General features: G+C 44.5%; 1 protein-coding gene and 1 non-coding gene across 2 annotated transcripts in view; both read right to left on the reverse strand.

Moving 5' to 3' along the window:
- Positions 1-20,263, reverse strand: part of LOC126249408 (plexin-B) — a 1,292,451-nt gene that overhangs the window by 1,035,974 nt on the left and 236,214 nt on the right. Inside the window, exon 2 of the mRNA XM_049951062.1 lies at positions 5,251-6,423. Within this exon, the coding sequence (XP_049807019.1) occupies positions 5,251-6,423 (1,173 nt within the window). The remainder of the gene's footprint in view (positions 1-5,250; positions 6,424-20,263) is intronic.
- On the reverse strand, positions 10,279-10,351 carry Trnat-cgu (transfer RNA threonine (anticodon CGU)). The gene has a single exon. It is a non-coding gene; the product is annotated as a tRNA-Thr (tRNA).

Below are 20,263 nucleotides of genomic sequence, written 5' to 3' on the forward strand. Positions count from 1 at the left end.
AAGCCTTTGAAAGACGAAACTTTGAAACGAAGGAAAATGGGGATTAACGTATGGTGGACGACGAGGTCATTACAACTGATTTATGTTTCGCGTCGAGATAGGAGACGTCCGCGGATAGATCATCTGGTAGCTGACTGGCCGCGGAAAGCAAAGGACTTGTTCGAGTTCTAGTCTGGGCACATAGGTTTAAAATACGACACGTAGTCAACGCAGAGTATATTGAATGTTCCTCCACATTAATTTAGCGTGCACTGTAAACGTTCTCTAACTATGCCTGACAGAGCTACGAGGGCTTGTTGAAAAGTAATGTCTTCGATTTTTTAGTGAAGACTCTTACAGCTTTTTAAATAAAACAAACGTTATTAACATTCTACATCTTTATTCATAATTACGTACTTGCAGGCCTCTGCCGCTAGAGGGCTCCGAACTGTTGTGTAGCAGACACGAATTTGCTGGTCATCGGCGCTCAGTTCGACGAGGAACTCATCGCTGAAGACAATTCTACTCCAGTCAGTGAGATTCCAGGCAGAAGACGAGTCTGGAGACGCCCTGGACAGTGGTGGGATACCAACCTGACCGTTGCCCGCCATACAGTCAGACAACCAGGCGTCATGATCTGGGGTTCTTTTCATAGAAGGACTCCTTCGGTTGTCATCCGCATCACCCATACAGCACAGCGGTACGTCGACGATATACTACGCCCCGTTTTGTTGTCCTTCATGGCAAGCCATTCTAGCGTTGCGTTTCAGCGGTATAATGTCGCCCGCACACCACAATTGCTTTTGCTGCTTGTCTTCGTGCTTGCCAAACCCTACTTTGCCCAGCAAGGTCGTCAGATCTCTTCCCAATAGAGAACGTTTGGAGCAATACGGGCAAGGATCTCCTACCGTCTCGTGATTTTGACTACCTTACGCGCCAGTCAGACAGAATTTGGCACATTATCCCTTAGGATGACATCCAACAACTCTAAATCAATGCCAAGCCGAATTACGTAAGGGCCAGAGGTGGACGAATTCGTTATTGACGTGCTCAATTTGTGAAGCTATTTCTCCCGAATAAATCATCAAATTTCTCTGAAACTGTAATAACTTATTTGTTTGTACATGCACATCACATCTATCGATTTCTGTCCCATTCAGATAATGCCTTCATGGAGCGCCGTTTTTTTTCCCTTAGGTCTTCGAGTGTATGTAAACACTTAAGGCAAAAGTCATTCATAAAGGTCACTCTTCCAAGTATCTGGTGGTGACGCATTATTTCGTTCCCTTGTGATAATGGAGACCCTAAATCTGCATCTATACTCTGCAAACCAATGTGAAATGCATGGCAGAGGGTACCTTCCATTGTACAAATTATCAGGACTTCCTACCGTTCCATTCACGCATGGAGTGCGAGACGAATGTGTGCACAAACGCCTATGTGGTCTGCTCACGTCTTTGCAGTCCCTACAAGAGCGAACCATAGAGGGTGGTTGTATATTCCGGTATTGAGCACTTAAGTTGGTTCTTCACGAGATAGCCTGCGTCTATCTTCAAGCGATCGCCTCTTTAGGTTTCTCAGCGTCTCCGTGATGCTCTCACTTGGGTCACACAAATCTGTGAAGATTCATGTTGCACTTGTGTGCATATGTTGAACATCCCACGTTAGCCTTATCTGGTACGTCCCTCACACACTTTAGCGGTATTCCAGGATGGGTCGCACTAGAGTTTTATAAGTAATCACCGTTGTACCCTGATTGCTTTTCTATACTATTCTGCCACCGAAACCAAGTCTACCACCTTATTTACCCTCGATTGACAGTGCCACTGGAGAGGAATTCCGCCTTATGTGAGACACCACTTCATAGTTTTGCTAACAGCCAAACATGTTTGAGCACTTTTGTTTATTTTCTTTCTGAAAAAATAGTTACATGTAAACATTTTGTGTAAGTTATATGAATTTCTGGCTGAAAAGTATTTATATTTGCAAAGGAGCGATTATTATACGTCAAAAGTTTTACTTTACGTTACATGCGGTATACTGTTGTGATACTGCATATATCACTGAGTGGAGTTGCTGTATGTTGTCCACTTACGCTAATCTTGAAGATTTAGGTCTAGTATACTAAAATTGGAAATAACGGAGCTACAGTTCTGTTCACATACCTCATATGACACCATTAGTTTTGTACGCCGGTAGCTTTATATAACGGGGCGATTATGAAGTTTCCGTTTGAGAGCATTGCTTCTGCGTATATGCAACGTAGCACGGGTATATAAGTACCGACATGTAGGCAAGAAATTAGTGAGCATTCGTGTCTTTCTGACGTGCATGCGGTAAACGTGGAAACGAAAACTAAGGCGACATTATTATCAAATGCGTAGAAACGGGATCAACGTGTTGTTATTCTTTTCTTGACTGCCGGAGGGCAACACGGGTAAACATCTATCAGAGAATGGAGAATATGAATGGGGCAGCTTGTCTGTCGAAAACGACCGTTGTGGAATGGCGCATCAAGTTCCGTGATGGTCACGATTCGACCCAAGACGCCTGTCGATCTGGGAGGCCAGCCTCGAGCACCCGACCTGTAGTCCTCACCTCTCCCCACGCGATTATCACGCCTTCGCACTCCCTTAAGAAAGGTCTCGATTGGTCGACGATTCCAGTCGGACGAGGATTTGCAGGAGGAAGTTACGGAGTTCTTACCGCAGCAGGACTCGGTGTTTTATCAAACGGATATCTTCGGTCTGGGTCGTCGGTGGGACGATTGCCTCAATGATTTTGCCTGATTGCCAAATCGATTCCGGACTGTACGACCTTCTAACGGAAACTTTTTGATCACCCCTTACATCCACCATACAGTGCAGTCTGCAGCTTATCATCTGAACACAACGAAAGGCTTTCTATATTTTTCTTTTTTCTGCTAATTTCAGATTGAGAATCGCTCCACGTCTCTCAGAGAAAAATAAAAATCTCACTGAATATAGCACAGGAAGGGCTGTACCATATCTGGGTATTAACAAAACTACAAGGTGTTACAAAAATGTACGGCCAAACTTTGAGGAAACATTCCTCACACACAAATAAAGAAAAGATGTTATGTGGACATGTGTCCCGGACACGCTTAATTTCCATGTTAGAGCTCATTTTAGTTTCGTCAGTATGTACTGTACTTCCTCGATTCACCGCCAGTTGGCCCAATTGAAGGAAGGTAATGTTGACTTCGGTGCTTGTGTTGACATGCGACTCATTGCTCTACAGTACTAGCATCAAGCACATCAGTACGTAGCATCAACAGGTTAGTGTTCATCACGAACGTGGTTTTGCAGTCAGTGCAATGTTTACAAATGCGGAGTTGGCAGGGATTAGCACGGGGCAATAGCCGTGGCGCGGTACGTTTTTATCGAGACAGATTTCCAGAACGAAGGTGTCCCGACAGGAAGACGTTCGAAGCAATTGATCGGCGTGTTAGGGAGCACGGAACATTCCAGCCTATGACGCGCGACTGGGGAAGACTTAGAACGACGAGGACACCTGCAATGGACGAGGCAATTCTTCGTGCAGTTGACGATAACCCTAATGTCAGCGTCAGAGAAGTTGCTGCTGTACAAGGTAACGTTGACCACGTCACTGTATGGAGAGTGCTACGGGAGAGCCGGCCGGAGTGGACAAGCGATTAAAGGCGCTACAGTCTGGAACCGCGCGACTGCTACGGTCGCAGGTTCGAATCCTGCCTCGGGCATGGATGTGTGTGATGTCCTTAGGTTAGTTAGGTTTAAGTAGTTCTTAGTTCTAGGGGACTAATGACCTTAGAAGTTAAGTCCCATAGTGCTCAGAGCCATTTTTTTTGCTACGGGAGAACCAGTTGTTTCCGTACCATGTACAGCCTGTGCAGGCACTATCAGCAGCTGATGGCCTCCACGGCTACTCTTCTGCGAATAGTTTATCCAACAATGTGTCAATCCTCATTTCAGTGCAAATGTTCTCTTTACGGATGAGGCTTCATTCCAATGTGATCAAATTGTAAATTTTCACAATCAAAATGTGTGGGCTGATGAGAATCCGCACGCAATTGTGCAATCACGTCATCAACACAGATTTTCTGTGAACGTTTGGGCAGGCATTGTTGGTGATGTCTTGATCGGGTCCCATGTTCTTCCAGCTACGCTCAATGGAGCACGTTATGATGATTTCATACGGGATACTCTACCTGTGCTGCTAGAACATTTGCCTTTACAAGTATGACACAACATGTGGTTCATGCACGATGGAGCTCCTGCACATTTCAGTCGAAGTGTTCGTACGCTTCTCAACAACAGATTCGGTGACCGATGGATTGGTAGAGGCGGACCAATTCCATGGCCTTCACGCTCCCCTGACCTCAACCCTCTTGAATTGCATTTATGGGGGCATTTGAAAGCTCTTGTATACGCAACCCCGGTACCAAATGTAGAGACTCTTCGTGCTCGTATTGTGGACGGCTGTGATACAATACGCCAACCTCCAGGGCTGCATCTGCGCATCAGGGATTCGATGCGACGGAGGGTGGATGCATGTATCCTCGCTAACGGAGGACATTTTGAACATTTCCTGTAACAAAGTCTTTGAAGTCACGCTGGTACGTTCTGTTGCTGTGTGTTTCCATTCCATGATTAATGTGATATGAAGAGAAGTAATAAAATGAGCTGTAACATGGAAAGTAAGCGTTTCCGGACACATATCCACATAACATATTTTATTTCTTTGTATGTGACGAATGTTTCCTGAAAGTTTGGCCGTACCTTTTTGTAACACCCTGTATAAAATGGAGTCCTGTATAAGACGGAATTCCTCTCCAGATTTTCTTACGAAATACGCGAAATAAGAAGAGCTACAACATCCAAATGATGATTACGACCGTTCCAAATGGTTCAAATGGTTCTGAGCACTATGAGACAACATCCCCTACACTTAGCACTCTTAATCCTAACTAACCTAAGGACATCACATACATCCATGCCCGAGGCACGATTCGAACCGGCGATCGTAGCAGCAGCGCGGTTCCGGACTGCAGCGCCTAGAACCGCTATGCCACAACGGCCGGTACGACCGTTCCATTTCAAATCCCTGCAACAATGACGTGATAACAAAATTTCTCTTCGAGAATCATCTGAACTGTCCAATGAGGCAGAGGATGGTTTCGGGTTGCATTCTCGAAGCAGACCAATGTCCTTCCAGCTGTTCGACAGATTACCGCAAGTTTGTAAGAGGAGGTAAAGGGAGAGTACTCACCCCAGCCATGGGGCATTTGCCGTCGAGGATGAGGCCGGACACGTATCCCATGTTGCGGTACTTGATGCTGCCGTTGAAGCACATGTGGATGTTCTCGTTGAACTTGAGCTCGACTTCGCTGAGGCTGTAGACGCAGAGGGCGGAGCGCGGCTGGGGCTCGGGCCCGATGCCGCGGCTGGGCGAGAAGGCGGCGAAAAGCGCGGGCTCCCCGGCGCGCACGCCCAGCGCCGCCGCGAGGTCCCCGCCGGCGGCCGCCACCTTGGCGTCCGTCACGATGTTGTAGCCGTCGCCGCACGACAGCGTCACCTCCGTGTAGCTGTCGTAGTTGGCGTCGTTGATGCAGGTGCGCGCCAGGCGCGACACGTGTCCCAGCTCCTCCTGGCCCGGCAGCGGGCTCTGCTTCTGCACGATCACGAAGTACGCGTAGTCGCTCGCGTTGAAGCCGTACACGTACTTGACGAGGAAGTGGTCGCGGTACTTGACGTCGATGCGCAGCAGCGACTGCTTCGAGAAGGAGTACTCGGCGAAGTTGAGCGTGTACAGGTTGCGGCTCGAGATGGCGGGCACGTCGTGGCGGTACTCGCCGTTGTTGGTGAAGGTGGTGCCCACGTACAGCACGTCGGAGCGCCCCCACTGGTTGTAGTGCTCGGGCCCGATGAACGCGTACGTCGAGGAGGTGGCGTCGTTGGCGGCGATGCTGATGGCGACGAACTCGGGCGGCAGCGAGATGTCCGCCGCCTTGTACTTGACGCACGCGCCCTGTGCCACCGAGCCGCACGCGATCAGCGTGCGTGACTCGGCGTCGAGCACGAGCACCTTGTTGTAATTATCAGTGAGACGTTTTTCCACCGTCGAATCTGATGCGCAACCCGCCGCGTGGCACTGCGGCGAGTCGGGCCGCGGGCCCGTCACGACGCTGCGCTCGACGCGCAAGTCGGCGTCCAGCTGCAGCAGCCGGTTGACGGCGCCCACGTAGAGGCGGCCCGTCGCGGCGTCCTGCACCATGTGCAGCAGCCGCAGCCCGGCCGCGCTCCCGTTCACCCCGCCGCCCTCGTCGGGGAAGCGCGTCGCCGCGGCAGCGGCCGTCGCCACGCTCAGCGCCAGCAGCGTCCACAGCATGGCCCCCGCTCCGGCGCGCTCACGGCCGCATGCTGCCACGCCGCGCCACACGGCCTGCCGACACACCACCCCACAGTCAGACACTACCTAATACACGTGTAGAATGGCTTGTGAAATGAATTGTCTAAAAATAAGAAATAAAACAGATTAGAGAAACATTTTACGGGCCTTTGAATGATGCTCGAAATTATGAAATTATTAGACTGCACGGTCTACATCAGTGGCGACCAAAGTTTAAACTTACCAGGGCCGCACTGGAAGAAGACGAGTACTTTTCGGCCCCACACAATATACTTAACACTAATAATAACCACTGAGGAGCACGTCCGGACGTGTATGGGTCACACATTTAAGTAATTTACACTACTGGCCATTAACATTGCTACACCAAGAAGAAATGCAAATGATGAACGGGTATTCATTGAACAAATATATTATACTAGAACTGACATGTGATTACATTTTCACGCAATTTAGGTGCATAGATCCTGAGAAATCAGAACCCAGAACAACCACCTCGGACCGTCATAACGGCCTTGATACGCCTGGGCGTTGAGTCATACAGAGCTTGGATGGCGTGTACAGGTACAGCTGCCCATGCACCTTCAACACGATACCACAGTTCATCAAGAGTAGTGACTGGCGTATTGTGACGAGCCAGTTGCTCGTCCACCATTGACGAGACGTTTTCAATTGGTGAGAGATCTGGAGAATGTGCTGGTCAGGGCAGCTGTCGAACATTTTCTGTATCCAGAAATGCCCGTACAGGACCTGCGTTATCATGCTGAAATGTACGGTTTCGCAGGGATCGAATGAAGGTAGACCCACGGGTCGTAACACATCTAAAATGTAACGTCCACTGTTCAAAGTATCGTCAATGCGAACAAGAGGTGACCGAGACGTGTAACCAATGACACCCCATACCATCACGCCGAATGATACGCCAGTATGGCGATGACGAATACACGCTTCATATGTTCGTTCACCGTGATGTCGCCAAACACGGATGCGACCATCATGATGCTGTAAACAGAACCTGGATTCATCCGAAAAAATGACGTTTGGCCATTCGTGCACCCAGGTTCGTCGTTGAGTACACCATCGCAGGCGCTCCTGTCTGTGATGCGGCATCAAGGGTAACCGCACCCATGGTCTCCGAGATGATACTCCATGCTGCTGCAAACGTCGTCGAACTGTTCGTGCAGGTGGTTGTTGTCTTGCGAACGTCCCCATCTGTTGACTCAGGGATCGAGACGTGGCTGCACGATCCGTTACAGCCATGCGGATAAGATGCCTGTCATCTCGACTGCTAGTGATACGAGGCCGTTAGGATCCAGCACGGCGTTCCGTTTTACCCTCCTGAACCCACCGATTCCGTATTCTGCTAACAGTCATTGGATCTCGACCAACGCGAGCAGCAATGTCGCAATACGGTAAACCGCAATTGCGATACGCTACAATCCGACCTTTATCAAAGTCGGAAACGTATTGGTACGCATTTCTCCTCCTTACACGAGGCATCGCAACAACGTTTCACCAGGCAACGCTGGTCACCTGCTGTTTGTGTATGAGAAATCGTTTGGAAACTTTCCTCATGTCAGCACGTTGTAGGTGTCGCCACCGGTGCCAGCCTTGTGTGAATGCTCTGAAAAGCTAATCATTTGCATATCACAGCATCTTCTTCCTGTCGGTTAAATTTCGCGTCTGTAGTACGTCGTCTTCGTGGTGTAGCAATTTTAATGGCCAGTAGTGTATGTTACTTGGCAGTGACACATCGTGGTAGAGTTACTTCCGTCCTTAAATTTGTGCACCAGTTTAACTATAGATCCGTGGACAAAATAACAGAAAAGAATTAAAAATATCGGACCAAGAAATGGAAAGGAATGATAGATTAATCAGAAAACTTATTTCTTTGTTCCTTTGAGAACTCATACGCTTCGCTAAGCAGAAAATACTATAATACTAACAAAGAAATATAGCGGGAGGAAAGAACTGGTACGTCGAAAACATGAAAGTACATATGTAAATGATGTTAATATCTTAACAATCACATCACTGGATCAAGCGAAGCAGCGGTCGCTCTGTTGTTGTACAGAGCGGTTATAATTACACTTTCGCCACTTGACCCAGTGTAGCCGGCCGCTGGTGGCCGAGCGGTTCGGGCGCTACAGTCTGGAACCGCGCGACCGCTACGGTCGCAGGTTCGAATCCTGCCTCGGGCATGGATGTGTGTGTTGTCCTTAGGTTAGTTAGGTTTAAGTAGTTCTAAGTTCTAGGGGATTTATGACCTCAGCAGTTGAGTCCCATAGTGCTCAGAGCCATTTGAACCATTTTTTTGACCCACTGTAGATGGAAAACTATTTAGCGTATGGGTTCCAAAGTTTATAAGAACGATGTTCACACTGTGCGCTGCAGGATTTGCGTTGTTAGCAGTGTTAGTGTCACGATGCATCACAGTTGCAGACAATCGACATAGGTCTACACAAGGAGAGAAGCGCTTTACTCGTAGAGCTGTTTTATCAAAACAACAGTACTAGTGTTGCTGCTCTTCGCGAGTATCGACACATTCAACAAATATGGAAATATCATCTTTCCGCGCCAGGCTTCAAGAACATGATTCGGAAGTTCAAATTAACTGGCGATTTGGGAATTGCTCCAGGGAGAGACCGACGGCCAATTGCGTCAAAGATTGTTGAAGACGTTTGTATTTTCACGCCTGAGAATGCTGGATACTATGTGTGATTTTCAAGCAGTGCACAAGTTGTGCCACGACAGCTCAACATTCCAAGCCCCACCGTTCGAAAACTGCTGCAAAACATTGTGGAATGATATTTCAATTGCGTTTACGGGCTGTCGTGGATGCAGATGGTCGTTACATTGAAAAACTGTTGTAACCTGGAACGAAAACGAGGTATGCATTGAACAAACGTTACCCTCTCATGTGGAATTCAAAATGTGTTTCTTTCAGTGGTTTATTCGTTATTTCTCTTCCACATGTCTTTAAAAATGCTTCCTCAAAGTTTCATTTTCTACGATCCCTCGTTTTTCACGAGGACCTTCTCAACTAGCACAAGTTTAGTTATAACCATGCTTCGCATGGCTAGACAAAACCGATCAGCGGAGGTACTGCGAAACAGATAGCGTAAGTGTGAAGTCAGAGTGTTCAGGCCTTCCGAAGAAATTCGGGTAACACACCAGGTGCATATATATGAACAGCGCTCGAATTTTTTGAATTGATCTTGTAGGTTTCGTAGAGGTGCCGGGGCGTTCAGCCACGAGGAATCGCAGAAAGCACACGATATTTCTGGTGTATATTGTCCCGTCGTCATCAGATGATCAGAAGAAAAGTTGAGGTGGTGTACGTGCGTGGGCTTGGGCACGATATGTTCAGATCCATTCCAGCGTGCAGGTCGGCCGCTGTGAAGATGAAAGGGCGCGCGGCTGGTCGCGATAACGAGACGGCCATGGCCGGGGCTAAAACCTGCATCGCTTACCGCCGCCCTTGCGCCCTGCAGAGAGCATCGTTCCGACTGGCGCGCCACGACTGGGATTAAATTGAGCTTAGCTTATCGTATTCAGGTTGAACACCGAACACCACTAACAACATTTCGGAGTTTTTTCAGGGGTATTTTCTGAGTATTTTGGTTGAAGGAACCCTTGGTCTCTGACAGCTGAGTATGTAACATAGTTATGATTTATTCATTTTGCTACCCATTTACTTTCACAATAGTGAAAAAGTCTGTACTGTAAAGTCACCAAAACGTACGACACAGAAGAGAGGGTAGTGCAACAAGCTTCAGTTGCCAAAGTACAGTACTGTAACAGTACTTTGATATGAAGACACAAAGGAATTAAACTCATTAGCTGCCAGTGCACATTGATTTATATTTATGGCGCAAGTTGAATATTTGTTGTGGACCGGGATTCGAACCCGTGTCTCCTGCTTACGAGGCAGATGCGCTGACCACTACGCCATCCAGACACAGTGGTCACCACAACCGCATGGACTACCCTAGTTAGGTTGAAGTAGTTCTACGTTCTAGGGGACTGATGACCACAGCAGTTAAGTCCCATAGTGCTCAGAGCCATTCGAACCAGCCATCAGCGCCTTAATTATATATGTGGTGTCTGTTCTTGCGTACTTCCACATATATACTATGATATGGTTGTCGCCGCTGCGAGAACAGCGCAGCTTCGTTGCACGGCTCTTCTCTCGCATATAATGAACCCATACACGTGGCATTTATTGGCCAACTTGTTATCAATAAACTTGTCTATACAGTTGTGTATCAGCGTTAATGTTCAACTAACACTGTCGAAAAAACAAACCCGAGGCAGAACCGAGCAGTTCTGAATGCAAGCTTCAATTGTGCATTTCTGTCGTCAACTGCAAATACTGTGAGTGAACAGAACAGTTTTGTCTGTAAATAACACACACAGCATTTGCGGTTAACATTTACATTATTCTGCGAATATTTTCAATAGAATGTAGATGCAATGATAAATGGGGACAAGAAATCAAATGAAATACAATTACTGTGTAACGAACCACTCAAGATGACGGGTCACCTATAAGAAAGTACTCAGAAAACATCCCTGAACAACCACCGAAATTTTGTCGGTGGAGTTCTGGCTCACCGTGTGTAAGCCATCTCTCTCTCTCTCTCTCTCTCTCTTACACACACACACACACACACACATACACACACACACATTTCACCAGGATGCCACGATATTATGTCGACGTATCATGGGATTTTCTATGATTTTTACTTTATGTAAAAGGACCTTATCAACCATACATCTGCTCTACGAGCCTCTTTTTGTCAGGTACACGGTTTGTCAAACTGGTATTGATATTCATCCTTGCTCTGCCCTCGTGGATATTATCTCTCCCCCCCCCCCCCCAATTCTGAGTCTTCCTCTTCCTCTCGTTGCATCCATTGTTCTGCAAAATATTGTTCCAAGTAGTCTATTATCCGCTATTCTTGCTATACGGCAACCCAGTTCAAAATTCCCTTCTTTGGCACATCGACGATGTTACGGTGTTTGTACAGCTCTAACAATTCTTCATTTTTTTTCCATATCCTCCACTCCACATATTCTCATCACATAAAGATCTAAAAATTTTCCTCAGTATTTTTCTTTCTTCATTTTTATTTCTAAATATTAATGCTTCACATCCTTATAATTACTGTGCTGGCGTAAGCTGTCGCCAGCGCTCCGATCGGCAAAGAGGCTGCGAGAAGATCGGTAGTAGGCACCGGAGCAAGTGAACCTATCAGGAGAGAGACCAAAGACAAACTCTCAAGAAACGCGCCGCCAACGATCTCTCAACCACCAGTACTGAGATAGCCGCCGCAGACCTGAGGACTCCAGTCAGTCATCCCTTGAATCACCAAGTCGAGTCTTCAGTTGCAGTCCAGACACTTGCAGTCGCAGACAGAGTCTCAGTCCCACATAGCGACCAGAGCAGTGTGCATAGGGGGACTTGTATTTCACCAGCAGTGAGACTAACGTGGACTTTTACGGAAGAGTTTGTACCACAACTCCTGGACTACCTTAAGCTAAGTACCTTCCTTTTTATGTTAATAAAGAACCCTATTAATACATGCATACAATTGTGTTGTAGGAAGAGGATGGCGGTCACCAAACAACATCCTCTCCTTGCTTCCCATGGTACAAGCCTGTAGTGACAACGAGACGACACGAAAATTACAGGTTTAATAGCCGATTAATACAAGTGAATTCTGAAGTTAGTACTAAGATATTGATATAACGAAGAAGTGTTTATGCTGTTGCTAGACAGCCGTCATTTCTATATCCGTTCCGTTGTTGATACTAAAGTCACTTCCTAAGTACTTGAAGCTGTCAGCTGTCTTGAAAGCGAATCAAGCTGCAAAAAAAAGGAGCACCACTCGCGATTTTCTTTCTTATGACCAGACATACTGTTTTTTCTTCATTAATACGTAGTTCTGTGGTCTCGTCGATTTTCTAATAATTTTGCATAATTATGATTAATTCTGTTTTGGAATTACTCACCTTATACAACACAGTTTCGTCTATACACCCTTTAACTAATCTGATTAACTATGAGAGTATTTCAAATTACCTCATTACATTTAGGAGTGTCTGTCGGCGTATGCTATCATAGGCCTTTCCGAAGTATACAAATAATATGTGGACATCATTATGAGGACATGTATATCTGCAAATAGTTCTATGACATCTGTAAGCAGTCTTAGTGATCTCTTCGTTGTTTGTACGTCAGTGGTCGTAATTACTATTTTTATTGTTTTATATATTTTTTACTTTCTCTCCGTTAACGCAATCACCGGAAAAAGATGAAGCTTCTTCAGTACAAGTATTGTTGCATTTCTGAGTTTTTATTGGTGAGGAGCTACCGTGGCGATAAGGTGTTTTGCTTTTACACTTTTGTGCCATGGTTTCACATCGAGTGTACTGACAGTTTCGATAAAGTTTTTTCCCTAATTTCACATAAGTGCTGGACTGCTTTCTTCATCCTCAAATGCATCAAATATGATTGGGATAACTTTCGATCCACTGAATGTATCAGTCTACTGTTTTACCTACATTTAAAGGAAATCGATGGTAACTGAATTACGTGCCGTTTGTCATCGTCATATTATAGATGTCTACGACTGAACAGCACGTGATTAAAGCAGTGGAGTCTTATTTAGCTGGATTGGGAGTACCTGGCTAGGTTGATTCGGATTTCACTTGATATTCTTAAACCAACAGAATATTATAACGGAACTGGTTTTTCGAGAAACCCACAGTCGACTCTTTCAGTCACAGCTGTTCAAATAGTCACAACCGCTAAATTTCTAATATTCTTAATGCTTAAGGCGAAAAACTCTCAAATAGTGCTTCCTTCCAAACGATTTCCGGACACAATTCAACTCGTCCCGTTCAGTGGTGCTACTCCAACGGTTAAACTCGTTATATTTTGTCTTTGAGATAGTATCGTTAAGATTGACGTAAATGAGATATTTTTCATTTAGGTTGTATTTATTTAAACTATTTCTTCGTTCCAAAATTAGTATACCACGTTTTTCTAGCTAAACACTGTATAATGGATTAAAAATCTAAAAACAGATTTGGAACTAGGAAGAAGTTTTAATAAATACAGCGTAAATGAAAAACGATACATTCATTTAATAAATTTATGGCTCTGGTATCCACAATGAAGATCTGTGATGACAATTCAACAACATCTTCGGCGTCTGAGAAGGCGTTCGGGTGAACACATTAGGTGATTCAGTCCGTAGTCCGACAATGTCACTGTTTTCGATTTCGTGAAAGTAAAAAATGTACTCTTTTCACCACATGTACCAACAAAAGCTTGGCGAACAATTTAAGTTATATAAACAACATCGGTTCCATTCCCTTCGCAATTTAGCTTCCACACCAGAGTAGCAAAGTTGTGAGAAGTTTGCCGGCCGGAGTGGCCGAGCGGTTCTAGGCGCTACAGTCTAGAACCGCGCTGCTGCTACGGTCACAGGTTCGAATCCTGCTTCGGACATGGATGTGTGTGATGTCCTTAGGTTAGTTAGGTTTAAGTAGTTCTAAGTTCTAGAGGACTGATGACCACAGCAGTTAAGTCCCATAGTGCTCAGAGCCATTTGAACAATTTTTTGTGAGAAGTTTACAGCTGGTGTCAGAGTTCGAGACGGAATAAACTAACACAAATTCTACAACTAATGTCGCAGTGTACATCAATAACTACAAAACTGCATCTATAAAGGCCTGGTTTACCATCAACAGGGGGATGATGAGGTCGAAATTGCTTTGGCTTTTGTTTTTCAAGATGTGTGTGCTTTATTTTTTTTCTTACTACTGGAATTACTGAAAATTTTCACTTGTCGTACATCGATGACAGACTAGTAGCTCGACGTAGAATAGTATGGATCCGAACCATTTGCCAGGTAGTTCCACATCTTTGACTTTCTAGTGTTCGTGCGATGTCTTCCGTCGGGCTTCGACAGACTGGCATTCAGTATACCCCATGCCTCTGATCCGCCCTACGTAATGTAGACTTTATGACTCGATGCGTCTCGCGCGCTATGCCCTATCAGCGGATATGAGAGTGCAGCTGGTTCCAGTTTAACGTCACTCACTTCTCACACAGACAGTTTTAAGACAAGAAGTAGTCGCTTTAATGTGACACCATACGTTTACTTTTTACTGAGAATTCTGCCACGGAAAACGTAGGCATTTTTTTTCCAGTCATTTGACGTGGTAGCTGGATTTCCAAAAGTCGCTGCGCACTGCAGACGGGCTTTTAGTGCAGCGACTGGCGCTCGCTGCGAACGAGTATTCATCGGTGTAACGGGTTTCCGCCAGTTTAAGTACATTCTGTGCTGGGCTGCGTGCCGTCTGGCGAGGACCACCCACGGCGTCCCCTCAATTTGCCCAAAGGCGGCTGCAATCTCTGCCAATTACATGCCGCGCAGTGTTTACAAGCGCATGAAAGACTAACGTCGGCCTCCGAGCCCACACTAAAAGCTAATTATCTGCAAAATCCGCGACTGCGCCAAACCACTGTGCATTACAAGAAAACAAAAGGAGCGCTGTCAAATTGTATACTACGGGGCTCACGATCTACAGCACACGCCTCGATCTCTTTAGCCCTGCAAAGACGTTCACATAACCACTAAACGCCCACGATACGTTAAACGAACTTATTTTCGTAATCTTTCTGTTGTACTCGATTTATTTACATTCTTATCAACTATGTGACCACTTTTACTGCGTTAATCTACAGTTTCATCTTGACATTTGTGTTTCTTCGGCACGAGTGAGTACGACCTACGTACTGAGATCTTAATAGATGGGCTATGTAAGGTAGCAGTGATAAAATACTGGGAGCGAAAGCTTATCTACCATTTGTACCGAAACCGGACAGCAGTCTTAAGAGCTGACTAACCTTAAAGGAAAGTAGTAGTTAAGAAGGGGTAGACAGCGTTGTAGCCCCAACATAATGTAACCAGTACGTTGAGCAAGCAGTAAAGTAAATCAAAGAGAAATTTAGACAGGAAATTAAAGTTAGGGAGAAGAAATAAAACCTTTGAGGTTTGCCGATGATATAGTAATGCTGTCAGACAGCAAAGGACATCAGTTGAAGGGAATGGATGATGTCTTGAGAAGAAGTTATTAGATGAATATCGATGAAATTAGGACGAAGATAATGGAATATAGTTGAATTAAATAAGGAGATATTTGGGCAATTATATTAGGAAATGAGACAATAAAAGCAGTAGATGAATTTTGCTATTTGGGAAGCAAAATAACTAACAATCTTCGAAGCAGAGAGGATATGAAATGTAAGCTGGCAACAGAACAAAGAAAAATTTCTGAAAAAGGTAAATTTGTAAACGGCGAATATAAATTTAATTATTAGAAAGTCTTCTCTGAAAGTATATCTGGAGTGCAGCTTCATACGGAACTAGAACATGGACGATAAACAGTTCAGACAAGAAAACACTAGAATTTTTTGGAATGTGTTGCTACAGAACAGTCATGATGATTAAGTGGATAGATAAAGTAACTCATGAGGAGGTACTTAATCAACTGAGGAGCAAAGCAATTTATGACACAATTTGATTAAAAGAAGGGCCAATTGGTAGGACACTTCCTTGGACATCAAGGAAACGTCGAATCGGTATTGGTGTGTGTGTGTGTGTGTGTGTGTGTGTGTGTGTCGGGAGGGAGGGGGGTAAAAAGCGTGGAAGGATGTCAAAGCCTGACCACAGTACGCAGTTTCAAATGGACGAAGGGGACAGCAGTTATGCAGAGATGAAGAAACTGGTATATTGTGGGAGCTGAGTCAAACCAGTCATTGGACTGAATACAACAACAAATTTCAGATCGGCCACATTTTATCGCCGGCCGCTGGTGGCCGAGCGGTTCTGGCGCTGCGGTCTGGAACCGCGCGACCGCTACGGTCGCAGGTTCGAATCCTGCCTCGGGCATGGATGTGTGTGTTGTCCTTAGGTTAGTTAGGTTTAAGTAGTTCTAAGTTCTAGGGGACTTATAACCTCAGCAGTTGAGTCCCATAGTGCTCAGAGCCATTTGAACCATTTGAACCACATTTTATTCATCAAATATACTCAGCTTGCAGTCCTAAGTTTCAACTACGTCGATACGAACATCGAACAGTATGTGCTTATTACCCGACGAATCGACGAGTGAGAAGTCGACTAGACCGCAGATGGATGTTCTACAGCGTATGACCGTCGCTCGATCTATAACAGTGTCTGGGTGCCCGTTGGTCACATTACGTGTACAGTACATTACAGATTTGCGGTCTTTACGATCCTTTACTTGTACATCGAATAACACTATCTTTAGTTTTTAGAAGGGTGGCGCTACCATGGCTCCCTCAATTCATGAATGAACTGCATTTTGATGAGATCTGTACCTACTAGTGTGTTTTATTTCTTTAGAGGGACAGTCGAGATCAAAACAAAAATTAATTCGTTCAGCAAGTTCAAAGCTCTGATACATTACAACCAGACAGCACTGTAATGAAAAGTTAAAGCATGCAAACACGTAAAAGTTAACCGACGGAGTAAACACGGCTCAATGGGAGAATTATAAACAATTAAGAGGTCGCAACAGACACAGTCTGCAATGTTAATACTGATAGCAACGTGTTGGTTATTGATCTTGAAATCAACAAAACATTTGGAAGTAAAGTTTAAACTGAACTATCTCAAAATATGCCCATGGAACTAAACTGGGGGAGGCAGTGGTGAAGGCACTGACTTGGTATTCAGGAGGAGAGGAGTCCAAACCTTCATCAGGCCGCTCTGATTTAGGTTCCAGTGGTTACTTTAGGAAGCTGTCGGAATAGTTACTTCAACAAAGCAACCACTGATACCATCCTCAGCTGAGTTGGTACACAGTCTCTGAATTAGGCGAAACGTAGAACTCTACTTATGTTTCCATTATTTGCTCTCATGTGCAGATAATTATCGAAGCAGCGCGAACACCCGAATTCATTAATATACCGTTGGGCACATTTCGAATTGTCGTACAAGTGCAATTTGTTGTGTAAAACTAGCGGATTTTAAAATTTAACCACTATTTCACTATCTCAGTTGCATATTTTTCTTATTATGAATACTGTATTCATGTGTGTAGTTCCATATGGATACGATGCGGCTTGCTTACGGAACCACATAGAACATTGGTCGTACCTAGTCGTGATAAGAAGAAGTGAGCCTGAGGAAGTGAAATAAAGGATCAATTTAAATCCAACACTGTTGCGCTACATTTCGCAACGCATACGTCGGTAATAGTGAACGCATGAAATTTTATAAAACAAGATTATACTATTTGCCATGCAGCGCAGCACCTAGAACCGTCATCGATAAAGAGGAAGCAAATTTTTATCAGGTTCTGTGCTCCAATAATGTATCTGCCATTGATGCTCTACACTGTTCGAGTCTGATTAGTCTACAGACCTGGAATGGTTATAAAGTTTATTCATAAATTCATTTGACTGAGAGTACTTAAGATAAACACAGTGTGTAAAATTGGAAATACATTAGCCGTTCACTTGCCATGCAAATGAGGGCATTCCATGGTGTAAATTGGAGCCTTCTGCGGGCTACATCTGAGGTTTGCTTTTCGAACACTGAAGAGAATTTACATCCTTAGATAGAACCTCAAATTCCTGGGATTTAATTCCCTTTTCTTATTATATAGAACAACACGCGAAACTGTACTGCATTGTCGTAATCTGATCAGCCTGTACGAGTTATTGCATGAGGAGTGTTTAGGCAATGATTTCTCGTACACCCAGAATGTTGTCTATTCCTGGCCAAAGAGAATTGTAGCTGTTTTCAGGACTGATAAGGTGTTCTATACACTTAGGATGAAGGTGCCTCACCTTCTGCTCAGGATTTATTTGGCTTTGCTTTCCTAAAAAAAACACAGCACTTAGATGTGCAGCCATAACAGATCCAATGACTTTATACATTTCGTCTCTGTTATTTCTATATCTTTTTATACTACCGTTTCTTTTTGTTAATGCTCTCAGTTGGTTTCTGATGTTTCTGTATCGAACAGGCACACATCGTGTAAAAAAGAATAAATTAATTCTTGGTTCAAATTGACTATAGCATTGTGGGTCAACCTTAGGCAAAATAAATTTTCATAGCAGAATATATGTCCGTAAAGTTTTGTCGTTATAAATAGGTTTTTAACTATTTTTCTTTTATAATATAGGACCTCTTGATGAAAGGTGATATGTGAGAGAAGTAAAGGTATTACAACCCTCTGACAACGCAAAACATTGCCGGAAAACGTTTTGTTAAGACGACTATTTTTTTATCAAACCGTAACGAAAAATCTTCAATACGCTCTGCACACATGTAGCAATTACGCATAGAACGATGTTTCTTCTATGCTTCAAATTTTCTAAGTCCGTTTTTGGTACAGAAACGTAATTCTCAATACGCTTCACATAAACATCAAAATGTGGATCACTTATTTCATAAGTGTGTGGTTTCTCAAGCAGTTATCAAATGCTGTAGGTACAGCACTCATGCATCGAAGACAAGAGGGTAGTACTTGAAACAGGATTTCGAATTGTTTTTTAATTTAACGAGTATATTTTCATATCAGAGCATTTAATACAAGACTGAGAATGTGTCATCTCAATAATCGCAAGCCACAATGGGTTGCATGTTAATAATACTTAGTTATCCATGGTAAAGTAAATGTCGTATCAGGAAATTTAAAAGTCACTTAGAGAATTTAATGATCACATTCTCGTCATCATATCTGAAAAGACCTCCTGCATGAGCCGGCCTCTGTGGATTTTATTTTACCTTCATTGTCATTAACCTAAGTGCTGTCAAGTTAAAATAGAGAAAAATAAGAAAAGAATGCGATGCTAAAGCCAATATCCCACAACAAAAAAGACAAGTGCATTACCTAAAAATTGTGCCAGCTATCTTGAAATCTGTGTTAGCTTGAACGAAAGACATGTTATAAATGAAAGAAAAGTTTACCGTTGACAGATAATTTCAACATTATTCAAGATTAATACAATTCAGTATCAATCACAGTGGGTAACACGTCACAATTAATAAAATATTCCGGGCTATTATGCCATAGTCGGACGGATTTCACATTAAACCCCAACATTTCGTCCCCATCTGCGGAAAACATTGAGCGTCCGATCCACGTCCTGACTTCCTAATGACTGCGGCAAAATTCCGCGCACTGGCGTGACGTCCCACGCTTTGAATACTAGGGTGCAATTGGCCATTGTCGGTTGCCGTCATCCACTGTTGCTATCACCTCATGGTGGAAGACCCGTATATACCTTCTTCGGCACCGGGATCCAGATTACATTCAGTTTCACGCCCTCCTCCTAATTGAAATTCCCGGTGTGTTTAACAGTCTCTATGGCGTCCCTGTATATTCTTTCACGGGTATCCGCTTGTGGCTGCCAGTACTTGAGTCTTATCAAAATGAACATCGTGATCTCCTTGCTGCAAAATCATGTTCCGAAACAGCCGATGTGTCAGTCTCTCCCCTTCTACAGTTGCCTTTGCGCTCTTCTAGACCTTTCTTGGCCGTTCTTTTCATAGTGCCCACGTACACCTCCCCACAACTGCACGGAATCCTACAAATTCCCGGCCTTTCGAGTGGTTTGCGAGCATAATGTGTAAGTGGAGAGACTGACACATCAGCTATTGCGGAACTTGTTTTGCAGCCAGATAGCACCACATTCATTTTGGTAGGACTCAAGCACTACCAGCTACAAGCGGATACTATAAAAGGCTATACAGAGAGGGCATGGAAAATGTTGAATACTACACCAATTTCAGTAGGAGGGAGAAGGGCGTGAAAG

Source organism: Schistocerca nitens, chromosome 3 (genome assembly GCF_023898315.1).
Source record: "Schistocerca nitens isolate TAMUIC-IGC-003100 chromosome 3, iqSchNite1.1, whole genome shotgun sequence".
Classification (NCBI taxonomy): Eukaryota; Metazoa; Arthropoda; class Insecta; order Orthoptera; family Acrididae; genus Schistocerca; species Schistocerca nitens.